This window comes from Microtus oregoni, unplaced genomic scaffold, assembly GCF_018167655.1.
Source record: "Microtus oregoni isolate MIOR12 unplaced genomic scaffold, Mior012 000028F_ref0000031, whole genome shotgun sequence".
NCBI lineage: Eukaryota > Metazoa > Chordata > Mammalia > Rodentia > Cricetidae > Microtus > Microtus oregoni.
This window is the reverse complement of record NW_024543087.1, coordinates 77,806-96,258: the sequence shown is the minus strand read 5'-3', so window position 1 is coordinate 96,258 and position 18,453 is coordinate 77,806. Positions and strand designations below refer to the sequence as shown.

Genomic DNA, 18,453 nt, shown 5'->3' with positions numbered 1-18,453 from the left:
CTTTTTACCACATAAACCAAGTAAGAAACTGAAAACTTATGTGGAAAAAGTCTCTGAGTTAATTATAAAAGGCAAGCTGAGACTTCGTCAACTAGCAGGCATAGACCCAGCAGAAATTATAGTGCCTTTCACTGCTGATGAACTAAAGAAATTATGGGAAGATAATGAACCATGGCAAAGAGCTTGTGCTAATTTTTTGGGAGACATTAATAACAACTATCCAAAAAGCAAGCGGCTTAACTTCATAAAGAGAACTTCTTGGATTCTTCCTCGAATCGTCCGTGATGCTCCAATAACTGGAGCCCGTACATTCTATACTGATGCCAATAAATCAGGGAAGGCAGGTTACAAATCAGAAGACTTGGATAAGGTGGAACAAAGTCCGTATACTTCTGTCCAGAAGGCAGAATTATATGCCATTCTTATGGTGCTCAGGGATTTTAAAGAACCTATTAATATAGTTACAGATTCACAATATGCAGAAAGAGTTATTTTACATATTGAAACTGCTGAATTTATACCTGATGATACTGAACTAACCTCATTGTTCCTCCAGGTTCAAGATTTGATCAGGAACAGGCTTTGCCCTATGTATATAACACACATCCGATCCCATACGGGTCTGCCAGGTCCTCTAGCACAAGGTAATGCAGAAATTGATCAATTATTGATTGGTAGTGTGCTACAAGCCTCTGAATTTCATAAAAAACATCATGTTAATAGCAAAGGATTGAAGAAAGAGTTTTCAATTACATGGCAACAAGCTAAGGAGATTGTAAAGAAATGCCCTACTTGCTCTTTCTATAACCAAACGCCACTGCCTGCAGGGGCTAATCCAAAGGGCACCCAAAGGAATGAAATCTGGCAGATGGATGTGTTCCACTTTGCAGAATTTGGCAAATTAAAATATGTACACCACACCATAGACACGTATTCAGGTTTTCAATGGGCTACTGCCCTGAGCTCAGAAAAGGCTGATTCAGTAATCACACATTTATTGGAAGTTATGGCCATCATGGGTATACCTGCGCAAATAAAGACAGATAATGGTCCAGCATATGTATCTAAGAAAATGAAACGCTTTTTTGATTATTATAATATAAAACACATTACAGGTATACCAAATAATCCTACAGGTCAGGCAGTTATAGAAAGATCAAATCGTACTATAAAGGATATGCTGAACAAACAGAAAGGGACTGAAAATACCCCCAGAAATAGATTACATAATGCTTTATTAACCTTGAATTTTCTTAACGCTAATGAGAAAGGAACGACAGCAGCAGAAAGACATTGGATAATGGAAAAGTCTGCTGAACTAAATCAACCGATTTATTTCAAAGATGTGCTGACCTCTCAGTGGAAGCCAGGAGATGTGCTACGTTGGGGAAGGGGTTTTGCTCTTGTTTCCACAGGAGAAGAAAAATTGTGGATACCATCAAAATTAATAAAGTTTCGATTTGAAGAGGAGAAACCTCTTGGAAAGGAGAAATGACAACTCATCCACAACGATGATATTCATACAGGTGGTAAGAAAAACATATAGAATGGGGGCAGGGTTCTGTTCTTATCTCCACAGGAAAACACTCATCTTTGAGAAATTCAAGGGACCCTGGATGTTTGGATACTGACAGATGGAAAAATACCTGCCCAATAGGAAATATCAAGACAACTGAATGGGTTGTGTAAGTAATATTAAACCATATTTCTAAATTTATAAAGCTGGTTTTGAAGTTGGACTCTGGCTCAGTCCCTCTCCAATTCCAAGCCTGTTAGTAAGAGAAAAACCCAGAGTTTCTGGAGTTTCTGTCTCATGTCAAGAGCCATGATATGGGACAGAAAGAAATATGAGTTTAGAAAACATCTTTGCTTTTCTTCATATCTATCATACTTTTCATTGAATATATCTATCATGTCTTTCATTGAATATATATATGTCTATATATGTCTATATGATTAATGTTTAAGTTTTTCATAATGAACAATGAGTTTTTCCTGAAGTGACATTTGAAGTTTCCAGGAAGAAGATGGGGCCCCATAACAACAACTCCACCTGGTTGATATGACGTCATGATACTGATAGTGCTACTACAAGACCTGCTTTTGGTACCAGCTGCACAAGACAGTTCCAACTTGGTTAGCTGAAATGGTGCACATCTTATACAACATTTTGGCCAGACCTGCACAAAATACTCAGAGACTATTTGCAATTTTAAAAGACATTATCTTGAAATTTAACCATCATTTTACTTTCACAGGATCCCCCAGAAAGAACGTCGCCCCTATGACAGCTGGAAGTAATTCTAGAGAACGACGTCCCCTCTCCCAGTAAAGTTTGCCCTTGGGTTTAGGGACATCATTTAGGGGTTGATTATAATTAGTATATGATTGAGGGTTGGGGGAGGAATTTTATAAGCTCAGGGATCATTTTGAAAAAAAAAAAAGAGGGATGATGGGATAATAGACAAATATATTGGTATAGATTGACTATTGTACGCATGCATGTTTCTACCTCTGTTTAAAACATTTTTATGTATTGACATATATTGTATTGATATATATATTGTATATATTTACCATATTGCAGTTTACATTTCTACCTCTGATTAAGATACTTATATAATATTTGTGTATTGATATATATTTACCTACTGCAATGTATATTTGTACATTGTTTATATTTGGAGGCCATTGTCCTCATTTGTTTCACAGTCATTTATTGTCTTATTCTTTAAGTTAGATAGATATTGAGAATTATATAGACTAATTGTCATCTAAGTTTGTCATTTATAATTAGACTAATCAGGTTCTTTAGATATATAGAGATTATACTCAGTATAGATAGATAATCTTCAACCTCTTCAAAGAGCTGTAGAAAATGGCCTTTAATCTAACCCAGAGTATCGTGATAGTGAGACACAATTGCTCCTGGCAACACCACTCTATTCCCGAGAGAATGTTGAGCACCAAAAACACTCCACCTGGAGCCTTTCTATTTGGCAGAACTGGCCTTTGGGCAAAGAAATGCCCATACCTCAACCACTGACACAGATACAGAGTGTGCATCAATGGATAAAACAGGACTGTCATATCTTGCCAAGACAGGGTAAGATAGTTTTGCAAAGTTCCTTGCCTTTAATAATGGTATGTCAGTTATGTTAGGCCTTAGCCAAAATTGGTTGACTCAACGTTGCAAACGAGACTTTGGGTGATTGCCCAGGTAGTCAGTTGTCTCTGTCAATTGTTGCACATTTTGGATATATCTTGTTTGTTGAGTAGTGTTTATTCCCTTCTCAGATCTTTGACTGAGTTGAAGATTATATAATTGTAGTTACTCTTTACATTATTTGGACTTCTTGAGATAGAATGTTTAGCAAAGCTTTTGTTCTCAATATTGTTTGTTGTATTTATTATTTGTTGTTATTGTATGTAGTTGTATTTGGTTTAGTTCTGTCTTATTTAGACAAAAAGGGGAGATGTAGGGATAAGTCCCGCCCCTTAAGGGGCGTGTTCGCCTCGGGCTAATGTCTGCCTATAAATTTGGCGAGCAAGCTCCAAGCTTGTCGCTTCTGGCTTCTGCTTTCCTGGTCTCCGCGGGAACGGTGGTTCTGTAAGTCTATTTCTACATTAAAGCTATATATATATTTTTACACTCTGTCTGCATTCATTTACGCCGTTACAGAGGGACAAGGACAATGCAGTACTTACCAAGGACATACAGCACTGTGCCTCCCCCAGACAGAAACTCCTTGTCAGAGTCTGCTTTCTGGAACTTCACACAGTAGTAGGTACCAGCATCATCAGTTGTGACATTACTGATGTGGATGGAAAAGTCTAGGTTGTTTCTCTTTGAAGTATCTGTAACACTTGTGACTCTGGGAAACTTCTCTCCTGTGAAACTATACATTAGTTGTCGACTCTGTCCTGTGCCCCTGAACCACTTCATGGGCCCCAGAGGATGCAGAGTGGTCACAGTGCAGTTCAGAGTGGCTGACTCTCCAGCACTGACCGAAACTGCTTTCTCGGGCTGAATCACCTTCAGGTCCTCTGTAGCTGCTCCTGCAGGAAACGTCAGTTAGTGATGATGGGAACCCACAGGTTCCTCTAGTTTGTCATCAAATACTGTCATAAACTAGACCTCAGCATGAGGTGATCACAGTTCCCCTCACTTGGGTCTCTTAGCAAACAAATGTAACAGATGAGGAAATGAGTCACAGAAACAGAGTCTTTGGCAGTATTTTCATAAAGCCCCAATTCTGTTTGAGATTTTCATGCCAGTATCAGCTTGGTTTTCATTTTCTGTGCACATGGCATGTTGCACTTCTTATATAATAGCATTGGATGTGATTACATGACTCTTTGAGACCAGTGGGACGTAAATGTTAAGTGTGAGGTATAGTTAGTGAGATGTACATTTGATTACCAGATTTTAGGTCAGGCCCCAAGTCAGGGGTGTTGCTTTACCAGGTGGAGAGATAATGTCATAGATATTTCCCAAAATGTAATAACATGCACATTAATTAGAGAAAGAAAACCCCGGTTTAAGTTACCAGTTTTAAAATATGTATTATTATCACATTAATTAATCAATCTTATGTGTATTGGTATTTTTCTTCCACGTTTGTCTATGCACCAAACACATGTCTAGTGGTCAAGGAATCTAGAAGAGGGAACTGAAGTTATACATAGTTATAAGTCACCATGTGGGTGCTCAGACTTAAATCTGGGTCCCATGGAAGAATAGCAAGTGGTCATAACCCCCAAACCATCTCCCTTTGGTCCCAACATTATATTAACTTCAAGGATGACATAACAGATTCCTACAAAGGTAATGCTTTGACACAACAGAAACGTTTTATTTCACGCTTTGGAGGTCAGAAGTTCTAGTTTGGTGTGACATGGCAGCTACCAAGGGGTCACAGTGTCCCACCCTCCAGGAGGCCGTGTTTGTTCCCTTGCAGATGATGTTGTCACCTGGAGACACTCTCTCTTGTCGCCTGTTTTCCCATCACAACACCCTATTTACCCAGTTACTCTAAGTCCCATAGCTGACACTTCTGCCCCTTCTTGCCTGGACTTTGGTGATCTTGTAGAACTGCATTGTACTACACTGTCTTATACTACTGGACCAAGACTGTGCAACATTCATTTGAGATATGAAAAGAGCAAAAGGGAAGTAAGGAAAAGTACTGAAGAAAGTGAAGAGTCTGAATAGCAAAATATAACACCAAACTGAGAGAAACTATGAGAAGGAACCAAATGATATTGAGGAGTCAACTCATGAGGGGTATAAAATTTATTAGTCCAATGGACAGAGTCCACAGAGGATTTAGCAGGTTACAAAAAATATCTAAAACCATGAAAATGTGTACTATAACATTACTCAGGCAGCGCTGCAGTGGCAGAGGTACAATAAAGAGAAGAAGTTGAAGAATTTGGAGTGCAGTGACAAGATTATTGGAAAACAACTGTTGTCTAAAACTTTCCTGGTTTATTAAAATATAAGACCTATAACTCCAACAACTGATCTAATTCAGTGTGAGAGAAACTCAGAGACACACACAGCAGACACAAGAATCCAACAGACAAAAGCAGAGTAGAAAGAGAATGCTGAGTGCTGCCTGGATGGAGCGTGACTCATCTCGTTCTGCTAAATGATAGGATCACAGCTCTTATCAGAAGTGTTAGCATCCAGGTGGCCATGAGACAGTGTGTGTAGTCACAGTTCTAAAAGAGAAAACACATCCAGAATTTAAATAAAACCCAGGATTCCACACAATGCAAAACTATGGGACCAACACAAGAGAGAAAACAGGCTTTGTAGTTAAAAATTTGAGATTATACAATGATACCTGATTGGAGATATCAATACCTGTCCTTCAGGAAATGCTAATGGGTTTCCCTTGTGTTGAAATAAAGAATCCCAGAGAATAAGGCCTAGTTCAGAAGACCATACAACTCTGACTGTACTCTGAATTTTAAAATTTCATAAAGCATCCCAAGCTCCCAACTTATACTAGGCTTTTTGACGATGGTGACTAATCTTCTACCTTGTGGTTCTCATTAATAGCCTTAGGGAAAGACATACACCTGGAGCTGCTAAGAAGGATGGGAGGCACTGCTAGGTCTCAAACAAGAATGTCTGATTTGGAAAATCTGCTTCCCTTGATAAATGAAGCCAAAAGCAAAGGGCAACTTTGTGAAATTAAAAGTTGTATAATGAGTAATAACAAATCTAGCAAGCATGTTGATAGTCTTAGAATACTTACTGATTAAAAGTGAAATATGAGAAAAAATAATGGGAATGGGGTAGACCATGTGAGCCTATATAATAATTTACATTTTGGCATAGCTATGTGTAAAATTATATAAATAATTTTCTCAAAGTTCCATAATTTGTTGAACTGGAAATCCTAAATCCCTAGACCAAATTTTTTAAGAAAAAATTTAGAAAAATCATAAAGATTAAAAAGACCTAATTAGTTTTTGTATTAAGATAAGGTTAAGTCCAGAATTTGAAAATGTAGCAACTCTCAAAACTTTGTGGACTGATTTAATATTGTATTTAAAAACAAAGTTGTAACTTCAAATTTTATTGAGGAATTGGACCTATAATATAGAGACAGAGATTAAACAAAAAGTATAGAAGCAGTATGTATGGCTTGCTTTTCCAATAGACTTACTTACTTAAACATGACACACGAGTAGTAGCCATTCCTCTGTAACATTTCTTATTAGCAGTGATGCTCTAACATAATTAATAGAAACTAAGATGAAATAATGTCTTTGATGCTTACAAAGTAATTTGATTCTATAAAAATAAAATGGTAAATATGGGGAGATTTAAAACTCAATATCATGTGCCTAGGACCCACCTCATCTTTCACAAAGAACTAAAGCAGTAGCCAACTGCTCCTTGAGGCAACCAATAAGAGAGAGAGAGAGAGAGAGAGAGAGAGAGAGAGAGAGAAGCAAGTCATCAAGTGAGTGATTAGGACCTTGTGTTTCTGGGAGGAGAGAACAGAAAACTGAACTAATTATCCTGACATCTGTGAGATCTGCTTTGAAGAGTGGATTTGAGAATTTCATCAAATTTTGTTTGCATGGATGAAGATGATCACATCTAGTAGAAGCATCCGTCCTTCTTGGCTTTAGCTGATTTAGGGGGAACTGGAGTCTGCATAACAGGTTTGCTTGGGAGAAACTCCATCCTTCTTCTCTGTCCCATCTCTAGAGTCCAGGCTGCAGTAACTGTGTACTATCTAAGCAAGGGAAGAGTTTCTGACTTCATCCAGTTAGAGTCGTGGAAGGTAGACAGTCCTTTACACCCTCATCCATGAGTCCACAGAAATCCCAGAACACTACCATAGGGGGTGCAGCCTCAGTATTCAATATATCCAGGGGAACAGCAACAACAGCTTCACTCAAGCCTCTCAAGTGCCATGGGACGCAGAAGAAAATCGTTTCAGCAAAGAAGAGAAAAGAGCACTTTACACAATAGTAAAAGTGAAGGATAGTGAATCCGTTTTGTCAACAGTCTCTACTTCATAGTCAGGACTCAACAAATTCTCCCGTATGTGTGATTTGCTCAATGAGCATCTTCCCATGTGACTCACACCCATTTGAAATTGCTAATTTATGTAGAAATAGAAACCTTTCCCATGTGAATGACATTTTCAAATAAAAACTGTTTGCATGTAAGGAGAAAGCTGAAGAGCACAGGAGCAGAGACCCATAGACCCTGTCCTCATTTCACCAGCTAAAGCTTATGGGATAGAAGAAAGTCTCTGGGAGGAGTGATTGCTAATCCTATGACCTCAGTCAATCAGCTTGAATTCAAACCACAGCTCTAGACATTGCCATCAGGGTTGTTTGTGCCTCTGCTGCTTCTTCTGTGCTGTGGCAGTGTGACAAGAGCCTTAACCTGACATGTAGGCCCACATGAGGCAGAACAGTGGAGTACATTCTACATGGTGAGTGCTTACGCTCATGATATTGAAAGGTAATTCCTCAGCTGATTTTCTGGGTCATGGATTGTTCACTGATACTGGGTATCTGCATAGTGTCATGGAGTTTTGATGGAGGAAGGTCATTGGCTAATGAAGAAACTGCTTGGCCCTGATAGGTTAGAACATAGGTGGGTGGAGTAAACAGAACAGAATGCTAGGAGGAAGAGGAAGTGAGCTCAGATGCCATGCTCCCCTCTCCCGGGCAGATGCGATGAAGCTCCAACCCAGGATGGACGTAGGCTAGAATCTTCCCGGTAAGCACACCTTGGGGTGCTACACACATTAATAGAAATGGGCCAAGCAGTGTTTAAATGAATACAGTTTGTGTGTTGTTATTTCGGGGTATAAGCTAGCCAGGCAGCCAGGAGCCGGGCTGTGGGAAAAGACCCGCATCTCCCTCAACAGAGTTTGGTCCAGATTACGGAGCTGCATCTACCTCTAGGTAGGTGATAGTTATGGCTTGCTAAATTATATTTCTATTGATTTGAAAAATACTGGAGGGTGCAAAGAAATAATATCACATCAGACTCCATGTTCAGAGAGTTCAGGGATCACAGTGCTGACTGGCTCCATTGCTGTGGTCTCAGGGGAAGCAGAACCTCCTCATGAAGATAGTGTGTAATGGGACAATATTGCTCATGTCCACCTTACCTTCTAACACCCAATCATCTCTCACAGTAGTTCCATCAGCTGGGAACAAAGGCTTTAATACACAAATTTTTGGGTATATTTCATACTCCAAGTATGACATTTGTACTAGACAACTTCACAATACTTAAGTAAATTCCTAAGATAAATTAGCCAATAAAAGCCAAAGTCGCACTAAATATCCCAGTTTAGAAATTTCAATCTACTAGCTTTTCTGTTGCATTGAAGACTGTAGGAAAACAGATGATCATGGTATAGAGACAGCAATAATGCAAGCAAGGCCGAAATGTGAATATAAATACAGAGCAAGGGCACACAATGTCTGTCAGAGAAAAATATTCTCCTTTAATGTTATCGTGTGTATTGGTGTTGTCCTTGTTCCAGTAACAGTATATGGACTGAGCAAATTGTTTTTATATATTTGGGAAAATGTGTGTTTGTGTGTGTGTGTGTGTGTTTGAAAGAGAGACAAAAACAGAGATACAGAGGAGATATGCATATAAAGAGAGTGAGGGAGAGAGAGAACAGTTAAAGAAACAGTCAATGAATTAGAGAATGGGACTAGGAAAAAAGATGTAATTATATATTAATTTGAGAAAATAAAAAACAAAAGTTTCAGAAAGTGCTAACATCTCCAGAAGGTCTCATCAATCATTGCTAGTATCAGCTGCAGCGAGAGTACAGTGAGGACAGATTAAAAGTTTGACTTCTATTATCAGATGACACAATAGCTCCCCTAACCAAAGTGGGGAGCCTGAGGGCTGATAAGCCCTGACCTGAAGTCATCAGGTTTTTCTAACAGACAAAGAAGGAACTGAGGACAAACAATCTTTGAGAATCATCAGCAGGGACCACTCACAGTGTCAATAATCCTTACCATGAGATGAAGAAGGGAAACAAAGCTCTCTGGAGAATATCAACAAGATCAGGGATGTGTGAGTACCTGGTATAGATGAATTGCTTACACTCTACATATCAAAGCCATAGCCCAGTACCTCATAATGTGACTGTATTTTAACCAGGGTCTTTGAAGGAATAAAAGTCAATTAAGGTGGATCTTAACCCAATGCGACTGCTTTCATTTCAAGAAACAAAAGATCCACAGAGACAGTATGAAGTGAGATCCTGTGTGGAGAGAAGGAGAAGGTACGATTCACAATAGGAGAGGCATCATGGAAGAAAGTATCTTAGTGGGCATCTTGACCCTGCGTTTCCAGCCTCCAGAACTATGAGAAAATGAATGACTATTGTATTGATTACCAGTCTGTGGTACAATGCCCTGGCACTAGTAAGACAGGAGCACTCAGTGAGAAGTTTGTGGTCACATGAGGAAGGAACTGGGGGACAGAATAAGGAAACTTAGTGAGAAGGATGATGGCTGAGCACTGCCAGAGACACTTCCCTCTAGATGAGGAAGGAACTGGAAGACAGAATGAGGAAACTTAGTGAGAAGGATGATGATGGCTGAGTACTGCCAGAGACACTTCCCTCTAGCCATGTCACTGCCCTTGACTCAGGAAGGGAGCGGAGAGTGCTGAGTGTGGAGACAGGCCATCCACTGCTTTGGAACTGACATGCTGTCTCTGATGGGACTCAGAGTTACATGGATTTAAATGGGATTCTACTAAAATAAATTTGTCAGCTCTAATATTAGAAAAATTTAATCAAAACTAAGGCGACCCACCCAGAGCGGTGAGTGCCTGCCAGCCGGGCAGGCCTCAGGGTCCCCTGTAAGGGAGCCGGGCACCTTCAGCTCAGGCGCCAGGCTTCCTGCGCGCTCCTGGATACCATCCCCCCCCCCTTGCTCCATTCATCCTGTTGGCCCTGGATCATTGGGCTACCAGCGGCCCTGTTTAGTTGCTGAGGAATCCCATCAGGACGGTTGAGGAGGAATCCCATCTGGACGGGAACGGTTCCTGCTTCTACACTGAAGAGATATACCCTGAGAGTCAATCACAGCAAAGTCTGGACCAAGAGACCAGGCCTCTCCTGGCTCCATTTGAAGGAAGAGATGGGAAGGCGCCAATACAAGAATTCCTCCAACAATCTGAAAGGCAACATGACACCACCAGAAACCAGGGATCCCGAAATAAGAAGAATTGTACACCCTACTCCTGAAGAAATAGAAGAAATCGACTCAAAAGTGAACTATATGAAAATAATAGAGGACCTTAAACAGGAGGTGAAAAACTGCCATAAACAATTAGAGATTACAAACAAAAAGGTAGAGGAAATGAATAAATCGCTCAAAGACACGCAAGAAAACCAAGAGAAACAAGAAAAAGCAATCAAACAGGTTAGGGAAGCGGTTCAAGACATGAAGAATGAAATGGAAGCAATGAAGAAAGCACAAACTGAGGGAAGAATGGAGATGGAAAATCTGGGTAAACGAACAGGAATGGCAGAAACAAGTACTAACAACAGATTACAAGAGATAGAAGAGAGAATATCAGACACTGAAGATACCATAGAAAAAATAAACACACTGATCAAAGAAAACAGCAAAGCCAACAAATTCTCATCACAAAACATTCAGGAAATTTGGGACACAATAAAAAGACCAAACCTAAGAATAATTGGAGTAGAAGAAGGAGAAGAAGTGCAGCTCAACGGTACAGAAAATATACTTAATAAAATTATAGAAGAAAACTTTCCCAACCTGAAGAAAGAGGTACCTATGAAGGTTCAAGAAGCATACAGAACACCAAATAGGCTGGATCAAAAAAAAAACATCCCCTTGCCATATAATAATCAAAACACAAAATACACAGAATAAAGAAAGAATATTAAGAGCCGCAAAGGAAAAAGGCCAAGTTACTTATAAAGGTAAACCTATCAGACTTACACCTGACTTCTCTATGGAAACCATGAAAGCCAGAAGGTCCTGGATAGATGTACTGCAAAAACTAAGAGATCATGGATGCAAGCCCAGACTACTATATCCAGCCAAGCTTTCGTTCACTATAAATGGAGAAAACAAAATTTTCCAGGATAAAAACAAATTCAAACAATACGTAGCCACAAATCCAGCCTTACAGAAAATTATAGAAGGAAAATCACTAACCAAGGAGTCCAACAATGCCCACAATAACTCAGTCATCTAGAGACCTTTCACCAGCGCAACTCAAAGAAGGGAAACACACAAACCCTACTACTAAAAAAGTGACCGGAGTTAACAACCACTGGTCATTAATATCACTTAATGTCAATGGGCTCAACTCACCTATAAAAAGGCACAGGCTAAGGGATTGGATATGAAAACAGGATCCAACGTTCTGCTGTCTACAAGAAACACACCTCAACCAGAAAGACAGGCACCTACTCAGAGTAAAGGGCTGGGAAAAGGCTTATCAAGCAAATGGACCTAAGAAACAAGCAGGTGTGGCCATACTAATTTCTAACAAAGTTGACTTCAAACTTAAATCAATCAGAAGAGATGGAGAGGGACATTTTATACTCATAACAGGAACAATTCATCAGGAAGAAGTCTCAATCCTGAATATCTAATATAAAAGCGCCCACGTATGTAAAAGAAACATTACTAAAACTCAAGGCGGCCATCAAACCACACACACTAATAGTAGGAGACTTCAACACTCCTCTCTCACCAATGGACAGGTCAATCAAACAGAAACCTAACAGAGAAATTAGAGAATTAATGGAGGTAATGAAGCAAATGGACTTAACAGACATCTATAGATTATTCCACCCAAAGAGGAAAGAATATACCTTCTTCTCTGCAGCTCATGGAACCTTCTCGAAAATTGACCACATACTCGGTAGCAAAGCTAACTTACACAGTTACAAAAAAATATTAGTAACCACCTGCGTCTTATCAGATCACCATGGATTAAAGTTAGAATTCAACAACAATGCTACCCCCAGAAAGCCTACAAACTCATGGAAACTGAACAGTCAACTACTGAACCATACCTGGATTAAGGAAGAAATAAAGAAAGAAATTAAAGTCTTCCTTGAATTCAATGAAAATAAAGAAACAACATACTCGAACTTATGGGACACTATGAAAGCAGTCCTAAGAGGAAAGTTCATAGCACTAAGTGCCCACTTAAAGAAAACAGAGAAAGCTCATATTGAAGACTTAACAGCCCACCTGAAAGCTCTAGAAAAAAAAAGAAGCAGACTCACCTAGAAGGAGTAGAAGATTAGAAATAATCAAACTGAGGGCTGAAATCAACAAAATAGAAACACAGAAAACAATCCAAAGAATCAATGAAACAAAAAGCTGGTTCCTGGAGAAAATCAACAAGATTGATAAACCCCTATCCAAACTAATCAAACGGCAGAGAGAGAATACGCAAATTAATAAGATCAGAAATGAAAAGGGGGACATAACCACAGACACAGAGGAAATTCAGAGAATCATCAGATCTTATTACAAAAGCCTGTATAACACGAAACTGGAAAATGTAAAAGAAATGGACACTTTTTTAATTAAATACCATATACCAAAGTTACACCAGGACCAGGTGAACAATCTAAACAGACCTGTTGGTCGCGAAGAATTAGAAGCTGTTATCAAAAACCTCCCTACCAAAAAAAGCCCAGGACCAGATGGTTTCAATGCGGAATTCTACCAGAACTTCCAAGAAGAGCTAATACCTATACTCCTTAATGTATTACACAATATAGAAACAGACGGGTCATTACCTAATTCCTTTTATGAAGCTACAGGTACTCTGATACCAAAACCACACAAAGACTCAACCAGGAAAGAGAATTACAGGCCAATCTCACTCATGAACATCGACGCAAAAATCCTCAACAAAATACTGGCAAACCGAATCCAAGAACACATCAGGAAAATTATCCATTATGATCAAGTAGGCTTCATTCCTGAGATGCAGGGCTGGTTCAACATACGAAAATCTATCAATGTAATCCAGCATATAAATAAACTGAAGGAAAATAACCATATGATCATCTCATTAGATGCTGAAAAAGCATTCGACAAAATTCAACATCCATTTATGTTAAAAGTCTTGGAGAGATTAGGGATACAAGCGTCATACCTAAATATAATAAAAGCTATATACAGCAAGCCGACAGCTAACATCAAATTAAACGGAGAGAAACTCAAAGCCATTCCGCTTAACTCAGGAACACGACAAGGATGTCCACTCTCGCCATACCTCTTCAATATAGTGCTTGAAGTTCTAGCAATAGCAATAAGACAACATAATGGGATCAAGGGGATTTGAATTGGAAAGGAAGAAGTTAAACTTTCGTTATTCGCAGATGATATGATAGTGTACTTAAGCAACCCCCAAAACTCCACCAAAGAACTTTTACAGCTGATAAACAGCTTTAGTAATGTGGCAGGATACAAGATCAACTCCAAAAAATCAGTCGCCCTCTTATACACAAAGGATAGGGAAGCAGAGAGGGAAATCAGAGAAGCTTCACCATTCACGATAGCCACAAACAGCACTAAATATCTTGGGGTAAATCTAACCAAGGAAGTGAAAGATCTATTTGACAAGAACTTTAAGGCATTGAAGAAAGAAATTAAAGAGGATACCAAAAAATGGATGGATCTACCTTGCTCTTGGATTGGGAGGATCAACATAGTAAAAATGGCAATTCTACCTAAGGCAATTTATAGATTCAATGCAATCCCCATCAAGATCCCATCAAAATTCTTCACAGATCTGGAGAGGACAATAATCAACTTTATATGGAAAAACAAAAAACCCAGGATAGCCAAAACAATCCTATACAATAAAGGATCTTCTGGAGGCATTACCATCCCTGACTTCGAACTCTATTACAGAGTTACAGTAATGAAAACAGTGTGGTACTGGCATAAAAACAGAGAAGTCGACCAATGGAATCGTATAGAAGACCCGGATTTTAACCCACAAACCTATGAACACCTCATTTTTGATAAAGGAGCTAAAAGTATACAATGGAAGAAAGAAAGCATCTTCAACAAATGGTGCTGGCACAACTGGATGTCAACCTGTAGAAGAATGAAAATAGACCCACATCTTTCACCGTGCACAAAACTCAAGTCCAAATGGATTAAAGACCTCAATATCAGCCCGAACACACTGAAAAGGATAGAAGAGAAAGTGGGAAATACCCTACAACAGATGGGCACAGGAGATCGCTTCCTATGTATAACCCCAGAAGCACAGACATTAAGGGCAACATTGAATAAATGGGACCTACTAAAACTGAGAAGCTTCTGCAAAGCAAAGGACACTGTCACTAAGACACAAAGGCAACCTACTGACTGGGAGAAGATCTTCACCAACCCCGCAACAGACAAAGGTCTGATCTCCAAAATTTATGGAGAACTCAAGAAACTAGACTTTAAAATGCTAATTAACCCAATTAAAAAATGGGGCACTGATCTGAACAGAGAATTCTCAACAGAAGAAGTTCAAATGGCCAAAAGACACTTAAGGTCATGCTCAACTTCCTTAGCAATCAGGGAAATGCAAATCAAAACAACTTTGAGATATCATCTTACACCTGTCAGAATGGCAAAAGTCAAAAACACCAACGATAACCTTTGCTGGAGAGGTTGTGGAGGAAGGGGTACCCTCATCCATTGCTGGTGGGAATGCAATCTTGTGCAACCACTATGGAAGTCAGTGTTTCGGTTTCTTAGGAAATTCGGGATCAACCTACCCCTGGACCCAGCAATACCACTCTTGGGTATATACCCAAGAAATGCCCTATCATATGACAAAAGCATTTGTTCAACTATGTTCATAGCAGTATTATTTGTAATAGCCAGAACCTGGAAACAACCTAGATGCCCTTCAATGGAAGAATGGATGAAGAAAGTATGGAATATCTACACATTAGAGTACTACTCAGCGGTAAAAAACAATGACTTCTCGAATTTTGCATGTAAATTGATGGAAATAGAAAACACTATCCTGAGTGAGGTATCCCAGACCCAAAAAGATGAACATGGGATGTACTCACTCATAATTGGTTTCTAGCCATAAATAAGGGTCACGGAGTCTACAATAGGTGAATCTAAAGAAGCTAAGTAAGAAGGGGAACCCAAGGAAAAACATATAGTTATCCTCTTGGCTAAGGGAAGTAGACAAAATTGCCGGGGAGAAAATTGGGATCTTGGGGTGCGGTGGGTTGGGGGTAAGGGGAGATGGGGAGAGAAAAGTTAGAAGGGAAGGAGGTCGGGCCTTGGGAAAGCAGGAGGATTGGGATAAAGGAAGGTTGGACAGGGGAGCACGGAACCACAATTCTTAGTTAAGGGAACCACTTTAGGGTTGGCAAGAGACCTGACCCTAGAGGGGCTCCCAGGTGCCCAAGCTGAGGTCCCCAGTTAGTTCCTTGGGCAGTTGAGAATAGGGAACCTGAAATGACCCTATCCTTGAGCAATACTGACGAATATCTTGCATATCATCATAGAACCTTCATCTGGTGATGGATGGAGATAGAGACAGAGACCCACACTGGAGCACTGGACTGAGCTCCCAAAGTCCCAATGAGGAGCAGAAGGAGGGAGAACATGAGCAAAGAAGTCGGGACCACGAGGGATGCACCCACCCACTGAGACAGTGGAGCTGATCTATTGAGAGCTCACCAAGACCAGCTGGACTGTGACTGAAAAAGCATGGGATAAAACTGGACTCTCTGAACATGGCGAACTATGAGGGCTGATGAGACGCAAAGGACAATGGCACGGGGGTTTGATCCTACGTAATGTGATGGCTTTGTGGGAGCCCAGCCAGTTTGGATGTTCACCTTCCTAGATATGGACGGAGGTGGGAGGTCCTAGGTCTTACCACAGGGCAGAAAACCCTGACTGCTCTTTGGACTGGAGAGGGAGGGGGAAAGGAGTGGGGGGAGGGGGAGAAGGGTGGGAGGAGGGGGCGTAGGGGGGGAGGAGGGGGAGGGAAATGGGAGGCTGGGAGGAGGTGGAAACTTGTTTTTTTTTCTCCTTTTCTCAATAATAAAAATAATAAAAAAAAAGAAAAAGAAAAGAAAAATTTAATCATTAATTTTTAATGATTTCCAGATTAAATGTTTCTGGTCACCCGTGGCAACCCATGAACTCACAGAGCAGTACTCCAGACACTGCCTCTAGAAAATGAACAATGTTCTGAGCTTCTCTCCTGTGGCAGTCTGTTGTTTACCTAGAACCCTTCAGTTCTATTCATAGTGAAGGGGACACTAGCCCACTGGAGCATGTGGCTCTAACAGACATTGACTTTCTCCCCAGTTCTTTCTGCCTTGCTAAAAACCATCAGATTACATTTCTGAAGCTAGTCCCCTAAGGTCTGTTCCAGTATTTGGACAATCCCTTTTCCTGAGGCTGACTGCCAATGTTCTGCTATCAATGTATTAAAATCCAGCAATCAAAACCCTTCTTGAGCTCACATAATTAACATGCCCAATTAAACTTAAGCACCTCTTTCTAACATGGGTTTTCCCATTTTTCCTTTATAAAATTACATTTTCCTGTGTGCCAAATTTGTCTCCTCTCTTTCCAGGACAAATATCCCAGTTCCCCTTCTCTGGTTCTCTTCCCCTTATCCCTCTTCCTCTGTCTTCTGTCATTATCTATCTATCTATCTATCTATCTATCTATCTATCTATATTTATTTATTAAAAATTTCCACCTCCTCCCATTTCCCTCCCACTCCTCCTCCCTCTCCAGTCCTAAGAGCAGTCAGGGTTCCCTGCCCTGTGGGAAGTCCAAGGTCCTCCCCCCTCCATCTAGGTCTAGGAAGGTGAACATTCAAACAGACTAGGCTCCCACAAAGCCAGTCCATGCAGTAGAATCAAAACCTAGTGCCATTGTCCTTGGCTTCTCAGTCAGCCCTCATTGTCAGCCACATTCAGAGAGTCTGGTTTGATCACATGCTCCATCAGACCCAGTCCAGCTGGCCTTGGTGAACTCCCATTAGATCAGTCCCATTGTCTCAGTGGGTGGACATACCCCTCTCAGTCCTGACTTCCTTGCTCATGTTCTCCCTCCTTCTGCTCTTTATTTGTCCCTCTGTAGTAATAAATCTTTGTCCCGAGAACTGGGTCTGAGAACTTGAACTTGGGGGTCCTGAGTCAATATTTTCCCTTTCACACAGGAGATATGATTGTACTCCTAAGATATGCTCACCTGAGAGTCCCAGCAGTAGGGCCAGCAGCAGGACACTGTGAGGAGTGTGAGGCCAGGAGTCCAGGTCAAGCATGTTGAGAGCCAAGGAGCTTTCTCAGTTCAGTGTTTGTGCTGGCAAGATTCCGGGTGCTAATCTGCAGATACAAGGTTCTAGTCTGGTATATCTTATTTTGTATAAGGGGTGTGACTGTATTGTGCTGAAAGAGGAACCAAACTGGCTATTTTGAAATAGACACACAGTCTTGCAGGCTAAAGGAGTAGATGAGTTATTTATCATGCATTTTAGAGGGACTGAGTGAGATATGCCTAGGAATTGCTTTCTCATTTTTATTTAATGAGTAAATGAAATTCTCATAGATGACAGTGTCTTTACTCACCTGATACTTATGCTGCTTCCATAGTTTGACTCTTGGATGAATATGAAGTGCAGACTTACTTAACATCCCAGTTTTACTTTCTTTGAATATACATACAAATTGTGAGATTGCTAGATCATCTAGTAGTACTATTTTTTAAAGATTTGCTTACATATTTTTAAAATAATGTGTGCATATGTGTGTCTGTGCATATGAGTGCAAATTACAGTCCAACAAGGATGTCAGTCACTCTGTAGCTAGAGTTACAGCTGTTTGTGAGTCACCCAGTGTGGGTGCTGGGCATTGAAGTTGGTAA

At 40.2% G+C, this 18,453-nt stretch overlaps 1 protein-coding gene across 1 annotated transcript in view; it reads right to left on the bottom strand.

Annotated features, from left to right (window-relative positions):
- The window catches only part of LOC121464512 (signal-regulatory protein beta-1-like), a 31,753-nt gene extending 13,899 nt beyond the window's left edge, over positions 1 to 17,854 (bottom strand). Inside the window, exons 1-2 of the mRNA XM_041677544.1 lie at positions 17,782 to 17,854; positions 3,709 to 4,059 (exon numbers count right to left, since the gene is read on the bottom strand). Coding sequence (XP_041533478.1) covers positions 3,709 to 4,059; positions 17,782 to 17,854 — 424 coding nt within the window. The remainder of the gene's footprint in view (positions 1 to 3,708; positions 4,060 to 17,781) is intronic.
- Between the last annotated feature and the right edge of the window lie 599 nt (positions 17,855 to 18,453).